The following is a 27,213-nucleotide window of genomic DNA, read 5'->3' as shown; positions in this document are numbered from 1 at the left end:
TTGAGACACAACACAATGCAGGATACAAAAATACACATGTGCAATATAAATTCCTAGTGGAAGGCACATAAAATAAAAGTATTCAATTATTGTTACCTATTAATAATATAATCATTAAGAAAAAGACATTGAAAATAATACAAGAATTAGGGGCCGATTCCATTCGACCTCGTTAGTCTAGGATTAGCATGGCAGTAGTACTATTACCTTTAATACCGTCATTTTAACCCAGATTATTGCTCGCGGCCCTGAGAGCGGTGAGCAAAAATCAGCGTTAAATTTACCGTACTAAATGTAATACTGCGCACATTTACCGTAGTAACGGTAATAGTGCTCAGGTGATTTATTTCTCGAATAGCACGGTCAAATTGATTTGGCCCCTAAGAAGGAGAATGAGAATGAATTAATAAGATTTGGCCAACTTTCACCAAAATACAGTGTTTCATGTTACATTTCAAAGAGAGACAGAGGAACAATTATGCTGAAGATTGAATGCAATGTACTAAGTAATTCAATCATTGTTATGAGCTGCACCAGAATTGGACAGATAAATGTCACATGATGCAAGACACTCTTGGACCAGAAAGAGAACTAGCAATCGTAGCATCATAAAGACACAATCACATGACAGGATATATGTCCAGTCGTCTTTTACTTTAGTGAGAAAGAATTAGAGAGGCTCACACAATCGGGAATAAGATAAAGCTTGTATAAAATGTTGAGAGTGCAATGATTCAAATTGTAAATGGACAAAAGACCAGATATTTATAATTTTTAAAAAATGGTGTGCGTAAAGTATGAGCATTTTAAGTGAAACATCTTTGCCCTCCGTCATTGTATTTTGGGGTCTGGTGTACCTGGCTTTATAGTGTCTGAGTCTCCGCACTTGAAACACCTCTGGTCAGATACCCATACAGCTGGACCTAGATTAGCAGCCCTTGACTTCGCATTTACCCACATGGACATTCTTATCCTTGGGGTTCACCAAACCTCTCTGAGAGGATGTCAACACCACCACTTGGTGACGTTCCTCAACATATTTAGAAGAAACAGTCTTTTCCTCATGGAGTAATTGTTCAAGCTTTTCACGCTCTACAGCCAGATGAAGCCTCTCCAATAGCACTCCACAAGTTCTTTTACAGACTCTCTTGATGTGTGCACCTCTTGTTGAACCATGACAAGCTTTTATTTTAAAACAGCAATTTATTGGTGTTCTCTGCTGCTATCTCTTTAAGAGATCCCACTGCTTTTTCTCTTTCGACATACAATTTCTGCAACACATTCAAATCATTTTTCAAAGATTCAAAACCCACAATTTCCTCTCTAAGCTGCAATCTCTCAGCAGTTTCTTTAGGAGACTCCACTGCTTTTTTCCCCCTTCATATAACTCCTGCAATAAATACAGCTCATTTTTCAGGGACTCAGAAACAGCTTCTTGGGCTTTTATCTTTTCATCACACTGTTGCTTTAAATTCCACATTTCTTTTACAAAACAGCAGTTTTCTTCCCTAAACATTTTTTCCAAGCAATCAGACTCTTCCCTGGCCACATAATCTGATGCAGGTAACACCAGGTTTGTGCAGAGAGCATGAGAATTTTCAACTTGATCTCCACTTTGCAAACTCCCATGCAGGTTTTTCAAATTTTCCTGCTGGGACTGGATTTTTGACACACCTTTTTGTAAACTTTCTTTATGTCATAATTAATTTTTTCTCTTGCTTATCTTGGCTATAGTAAAGAAAATGAGTACTAGCATTAATTTACTCTTGGTTTTATTGCAGAATTTGAACATAACGCTTGATATTTACATATATCCAACACTTTCCACAAAACAAACAGGTGCTTTAGCATCTCACACAGGCAAACAGCAATTTCTGTTCACAAGGTTATTTCTATGGACAACACCCAATGCACAGCTCAGTGAACAAACAAGGTGTTGCACTACAATGCCCAGCAATTTTTAATACTTTTGCTTTATTGCAAAACAAATTAGGTGCTGAACAGTTCACCGTAATATTGATAATTTCACAATATTTGCATTTTCTGCAATACAGCAGTCTCCCCGCTGCAACTGCCAGCTTTTAAGCAGTTTGGTGTGTGATAGTTGCATTCAATACATTTTACTCACCACCACTGCATCTGGTTGGCTGGGTGGACAGCTGTGCTTTGGCTGTCCTTTGCGATCCCACTTCTCACACCACTTGTGACACAGGCACCCTTAGGTGATGCACACACAGACAACTTCTTAGTGAAAATAGTACTTTTATTGTTTCATCACAATAAACAGCATACACTTCGTCAGGACAACACCAGGAAACCTAACATTGGCTAGCCCCAGTTTCCCTCTCTGATCACCGGCCACTAGTTGGCATTGGTCGCAATGCATAGAAGCATGCAGCAGGTTTATATACTTGAGACTCCTTCCACAGCCTTAGCTAGACAAAAAGGCAACACTTCCACCTTAGCTTTAGAAAGAAGTCTCTTCATGTACTCTGTAATTCCTCTTCACTACAGACATACCCTATTAGCTCTGCTATTAGCTGTGGAAAAGACTTGTGTGACATGGCTTGGAGGTTCATACATGCGCAATAAAACTAAAGCTGTGACTTGAACCTTCAGTTCCAATTGTTAAAAAAAGAAAAGAAAAAATGAAACAGATAAAAACAGTCCGAGACCTGCAAAATCTAAGTGATGCATCACACTTTATATTAAAGTAGAAATAAAAATAATCACTACAATTCCCATTATTATACATTGTAGATTATAGCCACTACTATTATAATGTAAGCCCAAGTATATTGTATGTGACATGTATACATGACAAATACATGTATCCAAAGGGGTACATGGAATGTACAATTTGTGCAGTAACCTAAAGCTTGCTCAGTCATGCCCCTCCCCTCCCCTTTATAATAATGTTTATTATTTTATTTGAGAAACACGTGTATTGCAAAAAAATACTAATGGACTATGCTTTTTTTTTTACTTCTGATCAACTCATACAATAGACACAAAATTAGAATAACATACTGATGATTTTTTTTAAATCTAATAGACCTTTAATAAAAAATATACATATTTCTTATTAAGATCTATTAAAAGTACAGAAATTTTTCTGTAAAAAGGGGCCATCTGGGACCAGAGCTGTAATCCTGGGTACATCAGGTGGATACTATTAAAACTATATAATCCCAGGCTAACTGTAATATGCTAATTTATCAGGGTATAATTAGAAATCAGACGGAATCAGTGGCGGATCCAGGGGGGGGCGATCGGGGTGATCGCCCCCCTAGCAGACACTTTGCTGCCGACGGCTGCACAGTATGTGCAGGTCCGTCCAGTCATGACAGGCAGGGACAATGGGCTGCCCGCCTGCTCTGACTGTGTTTAAAACACAATCAGAGCAGCCGGGCAGCACACTGTCCCTGCCTGTCACGGCTGGAAGGACCTGCACATAGTGTGCAGCCGCCGGCAGCCTAAACTGATAGAAAGGGGCGGGGCCTAAATCCCCCCCCCCCCCTAAATCGCCCCGGGTACAGCATTTTTCTAGATCCGCCCCTGGACGGAATACACCAAGTCCTTACAGTCACTGAGTCATGAAGGAGAGCACAGCATAAAAAGGAGTAACTTTGCACCTGGGCAAAACCATGTTGCATTAGAGTGCGAGGTAAATGTAAAATGTGGGGAGAGATTTATAGTTTGGGTAGAGCATATCCAAGATCAACCATAAAATTCAGTGTAAAATAAAGCTATAAATGATTTGTGTGCTACATGAAAAATCAGCCAATATTTATACTATGTACAAAATAATTGTCACTCACCGGACTGTGAGTGCTTCTTCCCGTATGTATAGGAACCGTGGCCGTCCACCATCCTGAGGGTCTGCGCATGCGCAGCCCTTTCAAACCCTTCAGTACCTGTTCCTTTAACTTAATTGGCAGATCAGGCAACACTCCCTATATTAAGCACCTGTGGTCAATACCACGTTGCCTGATCTTGGAGTCTCATTCCCCATGAGCCTCTGAAGGTGTTCCTGTGTTTCCTCGTGTATTCAGCGCTGCTGATTCCTGTAGTTCCCATACCACTTCTACTCCTGTGGTTTCCATACCACTTCTACTCCTGTGGTTTCCAGACCACTTCAACTCACCTGTGTTTCATCGTGACTGTTAGCTGATTCCTATCCGCTGCCTCCGTGCACTACAGTCTTCAGACCACTTCAACTCTGCTGTGTTTCATCGTGACTGTTAGCTGATTCCTATCCGCTGCCTCCGTGCACTACAGTCTTCAGACCACTTCAACTCTGCCGTGTGTCATCGTGACTGTTAGCTGATTCCTATCCGCTGCCTCCGTGCACTACAGTCTTCAGACCACTTCAACTCTGCTGTGTTTCTTCGTGACTGTTAGCTGATTCCTATCCGCTGCCTCCGTGCACTACAGTCCTCAGACCACTTCAACCATTTTGTGTTTCATCGTGACTGTTTGGCTGATTCCTATCTGCTGCCTCCGTGCACTACAGTCTTCAGCTCATCTCATCTCTCCCGTGTTTCCTCGAGACTGCTACAGCTGATTCCTATCCGCTGCTCTCCGTGCTCAACAGTTCCAGCTCAGCTCTGCTCTCCCGTGTTTCATCGTTGCTGCACCTGCTGGTTGCTATCCGCTACCTCCGTGTACCTGCTGAGTCCTGCTGGCTGCTACTCCTCAGTGCTACTCGTCCTACAACAGCTGATCCGCTCTCCGTGCTTCTCCGTGTTCCCGCTGGTCTCTACTCACCAGTCTGCATCGGATCTGCGCCTCACTGCTTTCATCTCATCTAGACCATCGCTACTCTTCAGGGTCCTCCAGGAGTCCAGTTCTACATACTACTGCTTCCTGAGTATTTGTTCCCCTGCTGGTCTACCTACCTGTGCGCTGCACCTACTTGATTACCGCTTCATCCTCCTGGGACTTCGCATCCTGCCGGCCTCCCGCCGTTCAGGTATCTCTGCACTCCTGTCTGACAGCCTGCTCCTGAACCACGGTATGCATACTTCTCATTGACTGTGCTGGTGTATTGCATATCTTGCTGGACTGAGTTGCTCTCCTCTGGAGTTTACTATCCGCTGAGACTATTACCATCATTGACTGTGTTATCTGTTGCCCGGATAGTTTCAGTGACTTTATATTATTGCAGTGCTGTTCAGTCATTACTATATTGTGCATGTCATTGTGGATCAAGTTCAAGGTGCCCGTGTATCCTCTGTATTGCAGTCTCTCCCCGTGCTCCTCCTCACATATATATTCAGTGGTACAACTTGCTAGAGGCAGACCACTGATCCCTGTTTCCCGTGTCACCTGTTCCAGTATCCTCTCACATAGCAGTGGTACAACTTGCTAACGCAGACCAGTGACTCTCATCACCTCCTCATTTCTGTTGGACATTCCTCCTCACTATAGCAGTGGTACAACTTGCTACCGCAGACCACTGACTACTCTCACGTGTCCTTTGTCCATACAGTTCCTCGTGTATTACTACATATACATCACCAGTGCTGCTAGTCATAGACTTTCCTGAGCATCTCTATCATCTGCTGTCTCCTGTTCCGTGATCACCCTGCTACCAGAGTACCATATTACCACCTATACTGCTCTGGTAAGCTTACCACCTGGTGATCCCTGGGTAAAGACTCCTAGTGCCCGTGACAATAATAAACTAATTTGCTCCCTTTGCATTGTAACTAGAGATGAGCACACTCGGATTTATGAAATCCGAGCCCACCCGAACGTTGCCGATCCAAGTCGGGTCCGAGACAGATCCGGGTATTGGCGCCAAATTCAAATCTGAAACTGAGGCTCTGACTCATAATCCCGTTGTCGGATCTCGCGATACTCGGATCCTATAAATTCCCCGCTAGTCGCCGCCATCTTCACTCGGGCATTGATCAGGGTAGAGGGAGGGTGTGTTAGGTGGTCCTCTGTCCTGGTAGATCTCGTGCTGTGCTGTTTAGTTCTGTGCTGTGCTGTTTAGTTCTGTGCTGTGCTGTGCTGTGCTGTGTTCTGCAGTATCAGTCCAGTGGTGCTGTGTGCTGTGCTCTGTCCTTCTGAGGTCAGTGGTGCTGCTGGGTCCTGTGCTGTGTCCTGTTCAGTCCAGTGGTGCTGTGTCCTGTGCTCTGTGCTTCTAAGGGCATAGTTATTTCCCCAATATTCCCCTGTGTTTAAAAAAATAAAAAAAAGTTATTTAAAAAAATACCAAAAACTAATTTAATTTTTTTTAATTACCACAAAATTTGCACAACCAATCCTGCAGTATAAGCCCATTGGTACTGCAATATTACCAAGTTCACACATTCAGCAGTAAAAGTCCAGTGGTACTGCAATATTACAAAGTTCACACATTCTGCAGTATCAGTCCAGTGGTGCTGTGTACTGTGCTCTGTCCTGCTGAGTTCCGTAGTGCTGGGTCCTGTGCCGTGTCCTGTTCAGTCCAGTGGTGCTCTGTGCTTCTAAGGGCATAGTTATTTCCCCATTATTCCCAAGTTTTTAAAAAATAAAAAAAAAGTAAAAAAAAATTAAAAATTAAAAATAAAAAAAAATATATATAATTATAACCAAATTTGCAAAACCAATCCAGCAGTATAAGTCCATTGGTACTGCAATATTACCAAGTTCACACATTCTGCAGTATCTTGTGCTACATATAATGGAGACCAAAAATTTGGAGGATAAAGTAGGGAAAGATCAAGACCCACTTCCTCCTAATGCTGAAGCTGCTGCCACTAGTCATGACATAGACGATGAAATGCCATCAACGTCGTCTTCCAAGCCCGATGCCCAATCTCGTAGTACCGGGCATGTAAAATCCAAAAAGCCCAAGTTAAGAAAAAGTAGCAAAAAGAGAAACTTAAAATCATCTGAGGAAAAACGTAAAGTTGCCAATATGCCATTTACGACACGGAGTGGCAAGGAACGGCTTAGGCCCTGGCCCGTGTTCATGACTAGTGGTTCAGCTTCACCCACGGATCTTAGCCCTCCTCCTCCTCCCCCCCCCTACAAAAAATTGAAGAGAGTTATGCTGTCAGCAACAAAACAGCAAACAACTCTGCCTTCTAAAGAGAAATTATCACAAATCCACAAGGCGAGTCCAAGGATGTTGGTGGTTGTCAAGCCTGACCTTCCCATCACTGTACGAGAAGAGGTGGCTCGGGAGGAGGCTATTGATGATGTAGCTGGCGCTGTGGAGGAACTTGATGATGAGGATGGTGATGTGGTTATTGTAAATGAGGCACCAGGGGGGGAAACAGCTGATGTCCATGAGATGAAAAAGCCCATCGTCATGCCTGGTCAGAAGACCAAAAAATGCACCTCTTCGGTCTGGAGTTATTTTTATCCAAATCCAGACAACCAATGTATGGCCATATGTAGCTTATGTAAAGCTCAAATAAGCAGGGGTAAGGATCTTGCCCACCTAGGAACATCCTCCCTTATACGTCACCTGAATAACCTTCATAGTTCAGTGGTTAGTTCAGGAACTGGGGCTAGGACCCTCATCGGTACAGGGACACCTAAATCCCGTGGTCCAGTTGGATACACACCAGCAACACCCTCCTCGTCAACTTCCTCCACAATCTCCATCAGATTCAGTCCTGCAGCCCAAGTCAGCAGCCAGACTGAGTCCTCCTCAATACGGGATTCATCCGAGGAATCCTGCAGCGGTACGCCTACTACTGCCACTGCTGCTGTTGCTGCTATTAGTCGGTCATCTTCCCAGAGGGGAAGTCGTAAGACCGCTAAGTCTTTCACAAAACAATTGACCGTCCAACAGTCGTTTGCCATGACCACAAAATACGATAGTAGTCACCCTATTGCAAAGCGTATAACTGCGGCTGTAACTGCAATGTTGGTGTTAGACGTGCGCCCGGTGTCCGCCATCAGTGGAGTGGGATTTAGAGGGTTGATGGAGGTATTGTGTCCCGGGTACCAAATCCCGTCGAGATTCCACTTCACTAGGCAGGCGATACCAAAAATGTACAGAGAAGTACGATGAAGTGTCCTCAGTGCTCTAAAAAATGCGGTTGTACCCACTGTCCACTTAACCACGGACATGTGGACAAGTGGTTCTGGGCAAACGAAGGACTATATGACTGTGACAGCCCACTGGGTAGATGCATTCTCTTCCGCAGCAACAGCAACAGCTGCATCAGTAGCAGCAACTACAAAATGGCGGCTCGTGCAAAGGCAGGCAACATTGTGTATTACAGGCTTTAATAAGAGGCACAACGCTGACAACATATTAGAGAAAATGAGGGAAATTATCTCCCAGTGGCTTACCCCACTTAGACTCTCATGGGGATTTGTGGTGTCAGACAATGCCAGTAACATTGTGCGGGCATTAAATATGGGCAATTTCCAGCACGTCCCATGTTTTGCCCACACCATTAATTTGGTGGTGCAGCATTACCTCAAGAGTGACAGGGGTGTGCAGGAGATGCTTGCGGTGGCGCGCAAAATTGCTGCATTTCGGCATTCAGCCAGTGCCTACTGCAGACTAGAGGCACATCAAAAAAGCATGAACCTGCCCTGCCATCACCTCAAACAAGAGGTTGTGACGCGCTGGAACTCCACCCTCTATATGCTGCAGAGGATGGAGGAGCAGCAAAAGGCCATTCAGGCCTACACAGCCACCTACGACATAGGCAAAGGAGTGGGGATGCGCCTCAGTCAAGCGCAGTGGAGACTGATTTCCGTGTTGTGCAAGGTTCTGCAGCCATTTGAACTTGCCACACGAGAAGTCAGTTCCGACACTGCCAGCTTGAGTCAGGTCATTCCCCTGATCAGGCTGTTGCAGAAGCAGCTGGAGAAAGTGAGGGAGGAGCTGGTAAGCCATTGCGATTACACCAAGCATGTAGCTCTTGTGGATGTAGCCCTTCGTACGCTTTGCCAGGATCCGAGGGTGGTCACTCTTTTAAAGTCAGAGGAATACATTCTGGCCACCGTGATCGATCCTCGGTTTAAAGCGTATGTTGTGTCTCTGTTTCCGGCGGACACAAGTCTACAGCGGTGCAAAGACCTGCTGGTCAGGAGATTGTCCTCTGAAGAGGACCGTGACATGCCAACAGCTCCACCCTCATTTTCTTCCACATCTATGGCTGCGAGGAAAAAGCTCAGTTTTCCCAAAAGAGGCACTGGCGGGGATGCTGATAACATCTGGTCCGGACTGAAGGACCTGCCAACCATTGCAGACATTTCTACTCTCGCTGCATTGGATGCTGTCACAATAGAAAAAATTGTGGATGATTACTTTGCTGACACCATCCAAGTAGACATGTCAGACAGTCCATATTGTTACTGGCAGGAAAAAAAGGCAGTTTGGAAGCCCCTGTACAAACTGGCTCTATTTTACCTGAGTTGTCCCCCCTCCAGTGTGTACTCGGAAAGAGTTTTTAGTGCAGCGGGGAACCTGGTCAGTGAGCGGCGAAGGAGGTTGCTTCCTCACAACGTTGAAAAAATGATGTTTATAAAAATGAATAATCAATTCCTCAATGAAGTACAGCACTGCCCTCCAGATACTACAGAGGGACCTGTGGTTGTGGAGTCCAGCGGGGACGAATTGATAATGTGTGATGAGGAGGAAGTACACACTGTAGGGGGAGAGGAATCAGAGGTTGAGGATGAGGACGACATCTTGCCTCAGTAGAGCCTGTTTAGTCTGTACAGGGAGAGATGAATAGCTTTTTTGGTGTGGGGGCCCAAACAAACCAATCATTTCAGCCAAAGTTGTTTGGTAGGCCCTGTCGCTGAAATGATTGGTTTGTTAAAGTGTGCATGTCCTATTTCAACAACATAAGGGTGGGTGTGAGGGCCCAAGGACAATTCCATCTTGGAACTTTTTTTTTTGCATTATATGACCAATCAACAGTCGTTTGCCATGTTCAAAAAGTAAAACCAAATTTAAAAAAATTCAAGAAATTAAACCAAAAGTAAAATGCCCTGTCATAATTTAAAACAAGAGGTATTGACGTGCTCTAAAACTACTGTATTGTTGTTTATATTTTATAAACACTACACTTGAAAGCTTGAGTCTTTCAATAAAAAAGTAACTGTCCATTGCACGAATATTTGCAACAGGGACAATTTTAGGGTTAAGAAAGTCAACTAATAACACTTCGACGCTGTCTGTCTTTATAAACACTACACTTGGAAGTTGGAGGAGGTATTGTGGCCCCGGCACCAAATTTACTACCGGGGCCACTCCACTGTGCAGTCCATATTTAGGTGTATCAGATATTAAACAACGGTGACAGTTGATGCCCAATTTTTTAATTATATTGTGGCCTCGGTACCAAATTGTGTACCGGGGCCACCACACTACGCAGTCCATACCCTTTTTTGGTGGAATTCTGACACGTGGAGGGTTTTTTAATTATATTGTGGCCTCGGTACCAAATTGTGTACCGGGGCCACCACACTACGCAGTCAAGATAGATAGATGCGTATCATAGATAAAGTACATTCAGTGGTGTGGGGCAAATTGAAAAATATTCAAAATGCACTGACATTATCAAAAACAAGAGGTTGTCACACACTAAAACTCCAACATGTATATGATGGAGAGGATGGAGGAGCAGCCGTATGTGTAGTGTAATGCAGACCTGTTGAAGGTTTTTTATATATTTTATTGTGGTGCCCAGTGCCCACTCCTCTACGCAGTCCAGATACATTTATTGGTGCGAATCATAAAAGTTCAGGGTTTTTAATATATATTGTGGTGACCCACTCCTCTACGCAGTCCAGGTACATTTATTGGTGCGAATAATACAAGTTGATGGTTTTCTTATTATATATATTGTGGTGACCCACTCCTCTACGCAGTCCAGATACATTTATTGGTGCGAATCATAAAAGTTCAGGGTTTTTAATATATATTGTGGTGACCCACTCCTCTACGCAGTCCAGGTACATTTATTGGTGCGAATCATAAAAGTTCAGGGTTTTTAATATATATTGTGGTGACCCACTCCTCTACGCAGTCCAGGTACATTTATTGGTGCGAATCATAAAAGTTCAGGGTTTTTAATATATATTGTGGTGACCCACTCCTCTACGCAGTCCAGGTACATTTATTGGTGCGAATCATAAAAGTTCAGGGTTTTTAATATATATTGTGGTGACCCACTCCTCTACGCAGTCCAGGTACATTTATTGGTGCGAATCATAAAAGTTCAGGGTTTTTAATATATATTGTGATGACCCACTCCTCTACGCAGTCCAGGTACATTTATTGGTGCGAATCATACAAGTTGATGGTTTTCTTATTATATATATTGTGGTGACCCACTCCTCTACGCAGTCCAGATACATTTATTGGTGGGAATCATAAAAGTTCAGGGTTTTTAATATATATTGTGGTGACCCACTCCTCTACGCAGTCCAGGTACATTTATTGGTGCGAATCATAAAAGTTCAGGGTTTTTAATATATATTGTGGTGACCCACTCCTCTACGCAGTCCAGGTACATTTATTGGTGTGAATCATACAAGTTGATGGTTTTCTTATTATATATATTGTGGTGACCCACTCCTCTACGCAGTCCAGATACATTTATTGGTGCGAATCATAAAAGTTCAGGGTTTTTAATATATATTGTGGTGACCCACTCCTCTACGCAGTCCAGGTACATTTATTGGTGCGAATCATAAAAGTTCAGGGTTTTTAATATATATTGTGGTGACCCACTCCTCTACGCAGTCCAGGTACATTTATTGGTGCGAATCATACAAGTTGATGGTTTTCTTATTATATATATTGTGGTGACCCACTCCTCTACGCAGTCCAGATACATTTATTGGTGCGAATCATAAAAGTTCAGGGTTTTTAATATATATTGTGGTGACCCACTCCTCTACGCAGTCCAGGTACATTTATTGGTGCGAATCATAAAAGTTCAGGGTTTTTAATATATATTGTGGTGACCCACTCCTCTACGCAGTCCAGGTACATTTATTGGTGCGAATCATAAAAGTTCAGGGTTTTTAATATATATTGTGGTGACCCACTCCTCTACGCAGTCCAGGTACATTTATTGGTGCGAATCATAAAAGTTCAGGGTTTTTAATATATATTGTGGTGACCCACTCCTCTACGCAGTCCAGAAAGATACCTCGTTGCAACGTTTTGGACTAATAACTATATTGTGAGGTGTTCGGAATACACTGTAAATTAGTGGAAATGCTTGTTATTGAATGTTATTGAGGTTACTAATAGCATAGGAGTGAAAATAAGCCCAAAAACTTGATTTTTAAACTTTTTATGTTTTTTCCAAAAAAAATCCGAATCCAAAACCTTAAATCCGAACCGAGACCTTTCGTCAAGTGTTTTGCGAGACAAATCCGAACCCCAAAAATAATGAAAATCCGGATCCAAAACACAAAACACGAGACCTCAAAAGTCGCCGGTGCACATCCCTAATTGTAACATGGTTTGTCCCAAAGAACATTTACTCCTTTTTTTGCCTTAGTTTCCTTAATGACTCAGTCCCATAGACTGATGCATAGTTCTCAAAAGTAAGTCCCGCATAAGTAGAATATCGCTCCACAAAAGCCCCGGTATAAGGATAGCTTCAGTTTTCCACCAAAACTTTAAGCTACTTCTAACCATATATACATGTAATCAGAATGAATTATCAGTCCAGGCAGTCAGTTTACCCTAACGCATTTCAGTGCTGTAAAGTGAACTTTCTTCAGAAGGGTAGTAATCAGTAGAATCAGGCCTTCAGTTATCTAAGAGCAGCAATTAGACACAGCAAACTCAGCTTCGTCTAATAAGTGGCAACAAAAAAACAGCGATCCTTACATTTGTTCATAAAGCAACACATAACTTAATCGCTATGTATAAAAAAATATGTAATAAAAAAAATGTTGAACTTTCTTTTCAGAATCAGATTGCTTAACATAACCTAAACTGTAACATTTTAGAGAAGTATTTTCTTCCCTCCTCCCACAGTCACCACCTCCCGTCAAATCTCCCACACTGTCTATAACACCACAATTTCCTCAGTCTCTCAAGCCCGTTGCCTGGGTGTCACACCTGACTCCACCCTCTGCATTATTCCTCACATCCAGACACTCTCCCAGTCCTTTCGACTTCACCTTAAAAATACTGGCAGAATATGCCCTTTTCTTATCCAACATGCTACCAAAACTATTATCCATTTTCTCATCATCTCTTGTCTTGACTACTGCAACCACCTTATACTTGTATTCCCGGCACTCATGTATCTCCACTACAATCCATCCTAATTGCAAGACTAATCTTCCACTCTCAGTGATCCACATCTGCTGCACCACTTTGCTAATTCCTACCCTGGCTTCCTGTGTCCTCCAAAAACCAATTAAAATTACTCAACCTTATCTGCAAAGCCCTCAACACCACCACCACTTCATACATATCAAATCTCATATCAAAATACTCTCCCTCCTGCCCTCTCTGGTAACCACATCTCACTTTCACCTACAACACTTTTCTTGTGCTTCTTGTGGAATTCCCTACCATGCCCAATCAGGATTTCTCACAGCCTTCAAATGTTTAGGTGATCTCTGATAACCCATCTTTTTGTAAGAGCTTTCCTTTTCCCTGATGATATAACTCACACTGATACACCCTCACTACTGTCCTAATGTCCACTCTGAACCACACTCACTCCTCTTGTTTCAGCTGTGCCCTCTTTCACTTAGAATGAGCAGAGTCCTCCATACCCTTTATTTTCATGTCTGCATTTGTTTTGTCTACCTTGTATGTTTTATGTATGTCCTGTTTTCCCTACTGTCCATAGGGACATCAGTGACACAGGCAGCACAGACTGGAACAGTGAGAAATTATTGCTATGTCATCAATAGATCTGTATCCAGCTCCCCTGAGAAAATGAGAAAAACCACCTTGTCTGGTTGGGCAAAAAGATAGGTGGATGTGAGGAAAAAATGGGAACTGTGGGATCTAAATAAAAAAATTAGCTTTTAAACCTATGAATTTCTAATTATGCATCTGAAACATTTCAAAATGTTTAACTAATTATTGCCTTCCCGCAGCTCTGTCACTAACAAGATTATACCTGGCAAGTTTCCTCCAATCAATGTCATCTCAGAAAACAGCTCGTTGGGTAAGTTACCTGCAGGACAATAGACTTATATTCACCCTATAACTATAAATGTATCTTTTTCCTGTTGAAATCAGAAAAAGTTCCTCTTTAATTTCATTACTTCTCTGCATCTTTTCCTATTAATACTTCTATTTTTCATACCCCAAAACCAGTAGTCTTATTGTTCAATTATGTCCTTCTCTATTCTGTTTGCAGAGTAAATTTGTTTAACCCCCACATAGAGCAGAACTGAATATTAGAGATGTGCACTGACCCCTGAGTTTTGGTTTTGGGTATGATTTTGGTTCTAAAACATGTTCATGTTTTGGGTTTTTGACAGGTTTTGCCAAAAAATTGTGAAAGGTTTTAGTTTTGGTTTTTGATCAAATTAATGAAAAATTGTGAAAATATGTAAAATACTGTTATATTGAGCTGCTTTTGCTCCTATATTACTATTCAAATCATTAACATTCTTTTCCAGTCAATTCCAGTCTATTTTCTAATGATCCCTTCACATCTGTCCCACTTGTCACCAATTTTGGCCAAAGTCTGCAGCAGGGGCAGGCTGGGTTGTGTGACATTGAGTACATATGCCCCCCTAGTCGGTTCCATAGTAGGATATCTAGTCGGTTCCATAGTAGGATATCTTGCAGTAGTTCACTGTGCCATCTGCATTTTTTTTTCATTTACTATGTTCATAATAGGCTGCTGAGTCAAGTCTTACCCCCAGGGTAAAATTTGCCAGCCCTGCCCTGGTCTGCAGCTAGATGTCTTAATAAAGGATTTTGTAATTTTGTCATCATTGCATTTGCTTTTTCTCATTCAATTCCAAAAATAATTTATCAGTCTATACGGTTCTCCAACTCAATCACTTAGCGTAAATCATCAGACATCATATCTCCATCTCTACATGTATTCCTTGCCAGGGCCAAAATATGTCCTCTTAATTTTTCTCAGTATGTGGACTTTCAATTGCATTGTCAAGACATGTTCTGGGCAACCAAATCTGCATCAATGTGAGTATTAAGTTTACTTACATGTATCGGAAGGACAACTATTGGTCTACCTGAACTGTCTGTTTTGCATATTTCTTACAAATCACTAATGGAACTTACAAATATAATAGTTATATACATTCCATATTTATATACGTGGGTCATGGGACCACCTCTGCTGCAAGTCCCTTTTACCCCGGGATTGGATGAAGCTCCTCCCAGAGTAATGATTCTTCAGCCCTCCCTCCCCATAAATGTATACATTCCCCATACACATAACTTATAAGGAAAACAAGTTATGAAATGTATTGTGTGCATAGTCTTTGAAGTTTTGTAGTATGGGTGCAGGCCACATTAGTATATCTACTTTCATAAATGTCTGTCTCTATTTATTTATCCTAGTGTCCATCTGATGAAATCTCCCTGCTAATTTAATTAGAGCTGCACGCCCCCGGCTCTCTGTTACTAGCCGGAATGCAGCGGCAGTGTGATAGGTGTCCCGGTTGCCCTGGCAATGGCCGGGATGTGAAGAACTTTGAGTGACGTCCAGGCTGAGAGGGCAATGGTGGGGACGTGGCTGCAATCCAGATGCACTCCAGCCAGTGCTGCTGGTGCAGCAGCTCATGGCATACAAATGGCCAGTGCAAAATCTGATGACAGAGTGTCTACACCCCTTCTTGGGGACCACCTCTGCTGCAAATCTCTGGGCAGTCCCCTTTACCCTGGTGGTTGATGAAGTTTCCCCTATGAAACTGATTCTTCAACCCACACCATAAATATATACTAGTCCCCTGGTTTGATTCAGCAGTGAAGCATTACTGTACAGAACATATAAGTAAAACAAGGTTAGGACAGCCTTGCTCTTTTGCTACCGATGAATGCTCTGGCAATGTATTGCATGCACTGTCATTGAAGGTTTAAGTATGAGTTCAGGCCACCTTCGACTATCAGCATCATCATTTATTTATATAGTGACAGCAAATTATGTAGCTCTTTACAAGCTATCATCTGCTTGTCTAAATATCCTTTGATGCCTCTATCCATCTAATGACATCTGACTGTTACTGCCTCTTCACTCCCCATGATGTATGCTATGTAATATTCCAAATTTAGTGTGTGCAAAGCGTTTAAACATTTTCATCTCTTGCACCTTACACTAAACTTTTTTGATTTTTAATTTATCTAATCGGTTGGCTTCAGTTAGCGGCATTGCAGATGACATTTTTTTTGCAGCTGCTGCAACGTTCTTCATGTGGTCGCTGAATGTCAAAAATGCCCAGAAAAAAATCTCACATGCAAAGACCCTGTTTAAATATAGATTAATCTTTCAAAATTGACAAGTATTGAATAATAGAGAAGATTACAATATATAGGGCCTGAGTTATTAAGGATAGCAAAGCATAAAAAAGGAGTAACTTTGCACCTGGGCAAAACCATGTTACATTGGAGGGGGAGGAAAATTTAAATGGTGCAGACTGAAATATAATTGGGGTAGGACATGTCCTAGATCAACTTTAAATCTCAGTGTAAAATTAAAGCTATCAAGTATTTGTGTGCTAGATAAAAAAACAGCCAGTATGATAATAATCCAAATGCCAAGTCAGTGGAGAACCCTAAAAAACTATGGTTTCATTGTGAGCTAGAGTGTTAGATAATTCAATTGACGAAGCCCTATATATATATATATATATATATATATATATATATATATATATATATATATATGTATATATATATATATGTATATATATATATATATATATATATATATATATATATATATATATGTATGTATAGATATAGATATAGATATAGATATATATACTATATAGACAAAAGTATTCGGACGCTTGACCATTACTCCAACAAGGACTATAATGACATATACTTTAGTATGGAGTTTGTCCCCCTTTTACAGCGATAACAGCTTCCAGTCTTCTTGGGGGGCTTTCCACAAGATGCTGGAGTGTTTCTGTGGGAATTTGTGCCCATTCATTCTGAAGAGCATTTACGAGGTCAAGCACTGATTTTGGACAAGAAGACCTGGCTCGCAATCTCAGCTCCAGTTTATCCTTAGGTGTTCAATGGGGTTGAGGTCAGGACTCAGTGCGGGCCAGTCAAGTTCTTCTACACCGAACTCATCAAACCATGTCTTTGTAGTCCATGTTTTGTGTTGAAATAGAAAAGGGCCTTCCCCAAACTGTTGCCACAAAGTTGGAAGCATAGCATTGTCCAAAATGACATGTTATGCTAAAGCATTAAGATTGTATTGGAGAGGATGGGAGAGGGAGAGGTTGATGTCTACTCTTCAAATATCCATGTGAAAAGACAAGGAAAAGCTCTGTGTTTACACTTTTGTTCATGTGGGAGGAGTCCTGTGCAGGAAGTGACTTTTAATAATATGTAAATTGATAGGGTGTGCGTCCAGAAAAAATCTGGTTAGAAACAGGGAAAATGGAGGATTCCTTAATAGACTTAGAAAGTATAGTAGTCTGAAGGTGATTTGCTAACACCCCCTTTAGTTTAGGCTAGTGAGTTTGAGTGTAACAGTATAGCCCAAATGGAGAAGGTGTTAGCTCAACCCTTAAACTGAGTAAAACTTTTTTGTCTCTCATTCTCATTCAGCCCAATCTCTTTCAGGACTCACCTCCAATCTCTCGGTCTGCAGACCTGGCCAGAAATCTACACAGCCTTCTGGCTTCTATTATGGCAATGTGTGGACATCCTTTACATGTTTGGGACGACATTTTCCTCAGCCATCTGATGCTCTTGCCTGTCTCAATGGGAAAGACATCCACATGTTTGGCGACTCCACTCTGCGCCAGTGGTTTGAATATTTGGAGAGGTTCATTCCCAGTAAGATTCTGACTTTGTTTTTCTGCTATAACTCAGTGACAATATATGGGGCACCTTATTCTATGTAGATACCTCTATTAAAACTGGGACTGTGTTCAAACTGGAATAATATATTTGATGGAACTTTATTTTTTCAGAGGCAAAGTATGATAGGCATGTCAATCAGCATGAAGTCATCATAGTTGGTAGATGGAATGGACTCTGAACTTATAACAATTTATATTAACTTCTTATACTTAAATAAGAGCCTATCGGTACACTTCTCCTAAATATAGTATCTGTTAGGCTATTATCTTTAAGTATACATTTTACAATTATCTTTAGGAATCACGCTTGTATGCTTTTAAAATGTTACAGTGTCCTAGTTTTGCTTATAGTCTAATAGACCATTTGTTTTCTTTATTTACATCAACAAACAAACAACTCCTTAACTTTTCATTCTCTAAATCACTTACAAAAACCACACACACACACACACACACATCATAGAAAGTAATAAAATGAGAGAGATTGAGGCCTCCGAAAAGCTTGTGCCTATGTACATACAATGTCATGCTAGAAGTGTGGCATTCTCCCAACCCACATGAGGTCCCTTAACAAACAATGCTAATCTACGAACCATTTATGGGAATGTTTTTGGGTAGAGTTTGTCAGAGTTATAAAGTTCTCAGCAGGATGTTTCAATTGATGCTATTGCTCCTTGTTTCACCAGTTCTTGTTTCACCACTCTCTCAGCTCTTTGTATATTTGCTTTGTGATAGGTTGGAACTTAGTATTGAAAATCTAGGACACATTTTTGTTGATGATCACTCAATGTGGAATGTTTGCCATATGAAACTGAAAGTGTGTTTCATGACTTCAACAACATTAAATTGGATGAGGTTGAGCACCACCAAATTGGAATACTTAATTTTGAAGTTGGAAAGTTTCTCAAATTTTTTATAATTCGGCCACTAAATTTGGTATCAAGACAGTAGGGTTGGTGATCACTGCCTAAAGATTATTTGCAAAGAGTGCTAGCTTGTGGTCATTATCTCCTAACCTAATTAGACTCCTAACTTAGACTTAGACTTCTGTGAAGTGGAGTTATAGTCTGATGTCTTAAACCATGAAATAAAGACAAGAGAAGGAAAAGAAGTAAGTAGCCTGCCCAAATTTGAGGGCTTTTTAATGTCACATTATATTCAGAGATTTTTTATCTTTAAGTGTCTTTTGTACTAGGGGAACTTTGTCTACTTTTCTTTTTCTAGCGTGTATTGGTAGAAGAGGGAGGTTGAGTCTTCTCGCTTATATCAGAGGTGTATTATATCTTTAAGAGGTGTATCTGCTGGTTTTCCTGGGTTGTATTTAGAGAAGACTTTCTTGTCTTTGCCCATTTTTATGAAAGGTTTAGAGGCAGTAGATGGCTCTCTCAGAAGGCCTCTTTGTGACAGAAAGCACTATTTGTAGTGTGACTTATCATTGTTCACTTCAAGCCACATGTACAACCCCATTTGTATTGTTCTGTGTTAATGTTCTTACCTTCTCATTGTTAGATTCTTTGATAGATCTTCTAGTTTCAAACAGTGTAAGTCTCTTTAGATGGTCATTATTTCTAAGAGTACTTAAATCTTGATTGAACACAAGATGGCAGTGCAATGCTTAGAACACTTTCAGGCAACTCAATAGAAATTCAATTATAAGTCAGCTTGCTTCTGCTTGTACTATGTAAAATAAAATGACCACTAGGTGGCAGCAGATGTCTATTGCGCGTAGTCAAAGGCTGTAGGATGTGAAAATGGTATGAAGATTGCTTATAAAACCGATGGGGCCTCAAGGAGATATTATGCTAAGAGTAAGTGTTTGAGTTACAAAGTATAAGTCAAACAAAATAGTTAGATCACAAAAATCCACTTAAAGCTCTATTCTGTGTCTCCTTGTGGATATAGAAAGTAGAGATATGGACGAGGCAGTAATGTTATGACCCAGAATTACAAATGTGTGTCAATGGAATACTTATATATATATATATATATATATATATATATATATATATATATATATATATATATATATATATGAATAGATAAACAAGTAGGGTGCACCAATGTGTAATATCGAATATAAATTGGGAAGAAGTATTAAACTGCGTACCGTAAGGATGTGGTCAAAAGGTCATGTGATAGAATAGAAGTTCCTCTTCAGAGGTAGTACCTCCCACTGTCCAACGAATGGCAACAATATAGATCAAAAAAGAGCAAATATAGTGTAATATTGTTGTATGATGTATTACACCTATTGTGATAAAATCCTCCACCAGGATCAAATGTTGTAGCCCAAAATCGGGTAAATTAACATGACACCAGACATGCAATGTGCACCTCCAGATAAAAGCAAGATAACTGCGTACCAGATAATCAAACTTGTAGCAAACACTAGATAGTGTGCTCATAACAGGACCAGCGATTCCTCGGTCCTCTTATCCAAGTGGCGGTATTGCATAAGATAAACAAAGAGGAATGCAGTATAAAAGTATGAATCCACAATTTATTAAAAAATAGTAATAACTCACATGAGGTAGAAATGATGGTGCTGATAGAAACCACAGCTTTATATTTATATATACCTTGTTTCCTAAGCGGTGGTATGTGTACTCCCCCGGGGTATGGGCTGAGCTGTTCAATGGTACATGAAAAATAATCAGTAATGGCAGAAAAACAAGTAAACAAAATCCAGGGGGGCGTGGGCTGGCAGCCAAGTGGGTGAGGGTGGGGTTGCCGGTGTATCACAGGGATACACAGGTGCTACAGATTCTCTCATAGAAGAACAGATTTCAATACTTGCACTTTCATCAGGTAAAGTGCCCGAGTCTTTCCACAGTTCATACGGAGTTACTAGATCAATAAACTGTTTTTCATCAGTGCTAGACTCTCCACCCAGCATTCCATACCTGCTGCTGCCATGTTCTGATTGCAGGCTGCCGTGACCCTGCAGATACTTTTTTTTATCAGTGGCCGCAACTGAATTAAGCTTCGTCGCAAGATTACAGGACATTGAATTGGCGCTAGTGAGAGTGTGCTCCGTGTGGAGTATGCGGTTCCCCTGCTTACCTGTCGCTCCTCCGCCAAATACACGGGGTCAGTGAGGTTCACACAGCCAGTAGAGGCTTACAGACTGCCTTCCACGTTGGATTCACTATCCTCAGCTATTGCAGGACTATTGATGTCTGGGACATTGCAGTTTAGAGCATTCAGTCTGGGGAGCATTTGGATCCGTCCATGTTGAGCTCATCTTCTTGCAGAGGTGACCCGACAGGGTAATGCTGCAATACTCCTTAATCTGTGATGTCAGACACACACAGCCCTTCTGTACACCTATCGCCTGCCAAGACTATTACCAACTAATGGTGTTTGAACCAGCATACGGTTAGTTCTTGGTTCTTTGCCACCAGTTCTTTGGCCTGGTGCAGGGTTTGTAGGTGAGGAGCCTAATATTGGGGTGCGCCACCTGTTGTACAACTCACCACTGCCAGCTGGCTTGGCTTGTTTGGTGTCCTTACAGTTTTCAATTAATGTGGCCTTTCCTTTCCACTTGGTCTGTAAAGTGTGAGCTTTACTTTAAAGTAATTTTCCTTTGCCAACTTATTTCCTCATTTCCACTATTTTTCATTAAGATAGGCAGTGAGCAAAAGTGTCAGTATATAAAAACAGCTATTTTAAAAACAAGGGGTACAACTTATAGAAATGGGATCAAAAGGGGTACACAAGTGGAAAAAGGTTGGGAACAACTGAATTAAGGTAACAGCTAGTATAGTGCTTGGGAGGAAGCTTAAATAGCTGGGCTTAAGCTGTGGGTGGTGCGACTGATCCAATGAGTGGCCGGTGTCCAGTGAGGGGATTATCTGTCTAGTTAATGTTAGGAATATTTTTGGTGTGATTGCTGAAGCTAATATAGTAGCTGTTAATTCCATCCTGACAAGCCTGAATAAAACAGCAAAGAGGCTCACCAAACCTGTGACAGCAGCAAGTTTTATATGCCTTTCCCCATATATATATATATATACTTCATCCAAGTAGAGCCTGGAGACTAGCACTCTATATAGGCAAAGCTTTTTGCTATAACATCTAAAGTCCAAGTCAAACTGCTCCATTATAGCATAGCAGTAAAGCACTTGTTGTAGCATGACAATGGCATACTCATCCTGAGATGAAAAGAGAGGAACATAGCTCATGGTAGTGTATGACAAGATGATTGTGCCCAGCAGCTGGTAACTTCTGTTCCGGGGGTCATCTAGCACCATTCTCGAAGGCTGCCAAACAAATAATAGTAACGTCAAACCAAGAATTTAATGGCAAAATGGCGCTTAATCAGATGTAAATACACCAAATACACCTGTGTGAGTTTCATACATGTTAATCATTAAACAAAAGTGAAATAACTAAACATATAAGGCCTGATTCATTAAGGAAAGTAAGACAAAAATACAAGTACACTTTCTCTGGAACAAACTATGTTACAATGCAAGGGTTGCAAATTAATTTATTATTTTGCATATAAAGAAAATACTGGCAGTTTTTTTCATGTAGCACACAAATAGTTGATAGCTTTATTTATGCATTGAAATTTAAAGTTTATCTAGGACATACCCTACCCCAACTATAAATTTGTCCTCACATTTTAGATGTACCTCCCCCTAAAATGCTACATGGTTTTGCCAAAGTGCAAAGTTACTCCTTTTTTTTGCTTTACTTTCCTTAATGAATCAGGGCCATAATGTATATCAAATAATACAAATCAATACAATAATATAAATAAAACTACAATTCATTACCACAACTACACTTAATACATTGGGCGCTCGAATCCTACCAGTTAAACACATATAAGACTCAATTCCTGAATCTCTGTTGTTGCTTACATCTGACAACCAATCGGAGATGGGACAAATTAATTGCTCGCCAGTTGATAGGTTTTGGCAATTCACACAAGCCGTTCATTTAAATACACCTGGTCTGAGTGCAAGCCAGCAAAGGGATTTATCGTTTATAGAAAAACATAGGTGGCGAAACCAAATCTGATCAAAGAATCGGATCTGAATTTAATATATGCCAATGTCGGTAAAATACCTTGTGTACCAACTTAGAACTCATGGAGAATATATTACTAAAGGTCATACGATTAGTGTTTTTGCTGATGTGGTTATTACCCAACAACTTTTCTTGATCCAATTGTAGACATTGGAGAATGGCTTCCTCAGTCTTGCCATTATTATTACCTCTTTGTAGAAAACGATCACCTATTTCTCTTAACGAACCGGAAAATAGTCCTTTATCATATGTAATGCGAGCAACTCTAATCATTTGAGACAGTGGTAAATGCCTCTTCAGAGGTTTAGGATGGAAACTACCTACTTGTTATTCAGTATTCTTATCTGTTGTTTGTTTGTAGACAGTGGTTGCAAAATCTGTATCAGTGTGAGCAATGGTCACATTAAGAAAATTGAAGGTCACCGAACTAAAGTTAAATGTGAACCTAACAGCAATATCAAGGTTGTTAAGCTTGTCTATGAACGCTGTGAGTCCCATCAAGTCACCAGTCCACAGTATGAACAGGTCATCAATATATCTTACATAAAACAAGATGTATTGTAAAAAAGTTGAATCACCCAAAATGAATAATGAAAAAAATGTAATAAATAATAATACAAATTCAGTTGATTATTTTTGTATGTAATACACACGTGTATTTGGTGAGGGTGTGTTTACATCTGATTAGGTGACATTTTGCCTTTAAATACTGGTTTGTTATTAGTTTTATTTGATTGGCAGGCCCTGAGAAAGGTGGTAAGGGAGCAATGAATTGGCACATTGGGCAGAATCTTCTTGACATAAGCTAGCATGAGCTATGCTCCACTGTTTTCATCTCCAGATGAGTATGCCATTTTTATGCTGCTAACCTGCTACAATTGCTTTGCTGCTATGTTATAATGGAGCAGTTTTGACTTGGTTTTTAGATGTTATAAGAAAAGCATTTTTCAACATTGTCTCCAGGTTTTACTTGCATGAAGTATATATTCCCGTTTGACCTGGAACCCATTATCATTCGTATGGAGGTGTTGTGCATTACTTGAACAATATATATATATATATAATTAGCTGAACTACCCGGCATTGCTCGGAATTACATCTTCAAGTTATTAAGTTATCAATGAGTTGGATGTAACTGTCAACATTTTTTAAATAATTAGTGTGAAGATACCAGGTTTATCTGACCCAATGCTACCCACTTCACGCTGGCTGGCCACCCACCGGTGCATTCCTATGCCGGAGAAGTCTACCCAGTACCTTCTAGGATTTGCATAGTCACTCAAGCAAATGCACTTAGAAAGTAAAACAATACATTTATTGTAACAAAAACAATCACTATATTATTATGTACACACAGTAAATAAATGCCAGGCAGGTTAACCACATCATCATCTCTCTTACCCCACTAGCTTAAGGAGTTACAGTCACCTGGCTGTCCAGACTTGATGACCTGTGGATCTGCTGATGTATTTCACTGGTAGAGCCACCAGCCACCCTACAGCTTCCAGCACCAGACAAACAAACAAATAGACCAATGCATTTTTTATATAAGATGTCATCCAAATCCATACAGTGGAAGACCCAGAACAGGTTCCCCGGGTCAAAGTTCGGGCCAATATGCACCTACGGGAGATTTTCCTGGGACCTTAACCAGGTTCCAACTCGAACACCTCATATTGGTTTCATCCCAATCTATGCACAGTTGTTTGAATGCATAACCATACAGACAAACAAACCAAAAATATCCAGTGGACAGCTCTGAACAGGCTTCTTGGGTCAAAGTCCTGCCCAGAATACACCAACAGGATATCCGACTGTGACCACAACCCCCTAGTATGTCTTCTGGGATCCATAGTTACTAGTATGTGACGTTTCCAACCAAATCCATCCAGTTAAAGGCTCAAAACTGGCTCCTCGTGTCTGTTCTGCTCAGCGTACACCAACAGAAGGTTTGAACGGAACCACTACCTCCTAGTATGTCCTCTGAGATGCATAGTTATCAGTCTGTGAAGTTTTCATTCAAATCCATCCATTGAAAGGCTCAGAACAGGCTCCACGGGTCAAAGTTCTATCAATTATACACCAACAGGAGGTCCAACCAGGACCTCCTGGTTGGACCTATATCTAGTCAGTGTTAGGTTGCTTGTTATCATCCTAAAGGAAGTGTTTGTTGTTTTATTGTGATTGTACAATAAAAGCATTTTCAGCAAGAATGTTTGTGGACTTCAATGCAGTGATAAAACTTTCTTAGATAGATCCACCGAATGAACTTTCCTATGACAACTGTCCCAGTTTCATAACAGATATTCTTGTCGCTCACTTACACATAACTCGCAACCTACTATTTGGCATTCATTAGCCTAGAGCTTTTATTCAAGGTCCATAAATTACTTATCTAGAACCCTCAATACAGAAGAAGACCCCATCCAACCTTCCATTTATATCATGGCTAGGAATGCAAATACCAAGAATGAGACACAGATATTAGGAGGTGAGGGCGATTGTTCTGAGAGTCTGGAGTACTTCATCCCTTGTACTGATAGCTCAGCCTCTTAAATCACATTATTGCTTCTGTAAATAAAGTCTTATAGTATAGTTCCTCCTTCTGTAGCGCTTTACAAGTATAATGATGTTGATTAAATGAATTACATGATTAAAAATTGAACTCGCATGTGCAACTTTTCATGGATGTACAGAATAATAATGTCATTCAATAATTATAGCTGCATATTCTATTTATTTTAAGACATTTTTCTAATCTATTTTGTATTACGTTAATAAAATTGCCATCACCACCAGGTAAAGAATTTTGCAGCCAACTTTACAAGGCCAGTTGATGAAGATATGAATGAGAGTTGGAATAAAGAGTTATAATTTGATGTTCAGGTAACAATAAATATTTTGGTGTTTTTTCTTAGGTCTCAAGATGATTGACTTGCATACAAATTACAAGTCAGGACCTCTGCTAGCAGTGGATGCTGACGCTGGTCTGGCCATGCGATGGAGGGCCCATGGAATTCCCTTGAGGACCTCCAAGACTATGGTTTCTGACCTGCACTATGAGGCAGCCCACATAGCTGGAATTGGTGGTGGGCCTCATACTGTTGTTGTGATGACCCTGTGGGCCCACTTCACCAACTACCCTGTGAGGGTCTATTTAGAAAGGTTGGATCGGGTCCGTCAGGCAATTGCATCTTTACTGTTCCGCAGCCCTCAGACCACTGTGATAATTAAATCAGCTAACACGGGTTACAAGTCAATTTATGGCAGTGACTGGTTGTCTCTTCAGCTGGACATCTTACTGAGGGCGGCCTTAAAGGGAATGGCTGTTACTATCCTGGATGCCTGGGACATGACATCCTGCCACTATCTTCCTGACAACATCCATCCAGGGCCACCAGTCGTCAGGAATGAAGTGGACCTTATGTTATCTTACATATGTCCACATTGAGGGACAAGACACTTTTCAGTTACCAAACACATGCTACCATCCTGTATTTTGCTATGGACATCAGTTGATCATGGGATAGTAACGACATAAAACATATATAAATATAAAGACTGGCATCTTAGTAACATTTGCACCTTGACCATTGATGAGGGCCTGTTTTTTTTTCAGAGTATTCAAATCAAATTATTGTGAATGAAATATTTCACAACTGTTTAAAGCTTTTTTATTAAATGATTTAGTTACAATGTACTTGCTTTCTTTATTACAGGTTTAGTTCTATAAATTAGAATATATGATGAATCTAACAAAAAATATCACAGTAAATGATAAAGCTTATATGAGTTATTTAAACGTCACCACACAAAGACAATAATAAGGAGACAAATATGAAGACACCTCATGCTGCTCCATATCAGTTACCACCATTCTCTCTATCAAGCAAAGTTTGTATTTTCAGGACATATATCCATATTCTGTATCACTAATTAATTCCTTAATTCAACACAATAATCATCATCCTCCTCCTCAATTTCTCGTTCAAGTACAACACTTTCATTTTCTTATCCCCAATTATCTTCCTCATCCTCTTGCACCGATTATTATGTTATTATTTTCAGGCACTGATTTGGCTGTTTCTGGGGGAAGGGGGGCAATGACAGACCTTCACTCTGAGTGAGACGGTGGTGCAGGGAAAGTTAACCATTTTGGGCACTCTGTTTTGCAATGGGCGTTCTAGT

At 40.7% G+C, this 27,213-nt stretch overlaps 1 protein-coding gene across 1 annotated transcript in view; it reads left to right on the top strand.

Moving 5' to 3' along the window:
- Window positions 1-26,554, top strand: part of LOC142150592 (NXPE family member 3-like) — a 42,612-nt gene extending 16,058 nt beyond the window's left edge. The window contains exons 5-7 of the mRNA XM_075205791.1: window positions 14,059-14,129; window positions 17,744-17,959; window positions 25,944-26,554. Coding sequence (XP_075061892.1) covers window positions 14,059-14,129; window positions 17,744-17,959; window positions 25,944-26,476 — 820 coding nt within the window. The 3' untranslated portion in view covers window positions 26,477-26,554. The remainder of the gene's footprint in view (window positions 1-14,058; window positions 14,130-17,743; window positions 17,960-25,943) is intronic.
- Window positions 26,555-27,213: the final 659 nt, after the last annotated feature.

This window comes from Mixophyes fleayi, chromosome 4 (genome assembly GCF_038048845.1).
Source record: "Mixophyes fleayi isolate aMixFle1 chromosome 4, aMixFle1.hap1, whole genome shotgun sequence".
NCBI classification, from domain to species: Eukaryota; Metazoa; Chordata; class Amphibia; order Anura; family Limnodynastidae; genus Mixophyes; species Mixophyes fleayi.
The sequence above is the reverse complement of the archived record's forward strand: the minus strand, read 5'-3'. Positions and strand labels throughout refer to the sequence as shown.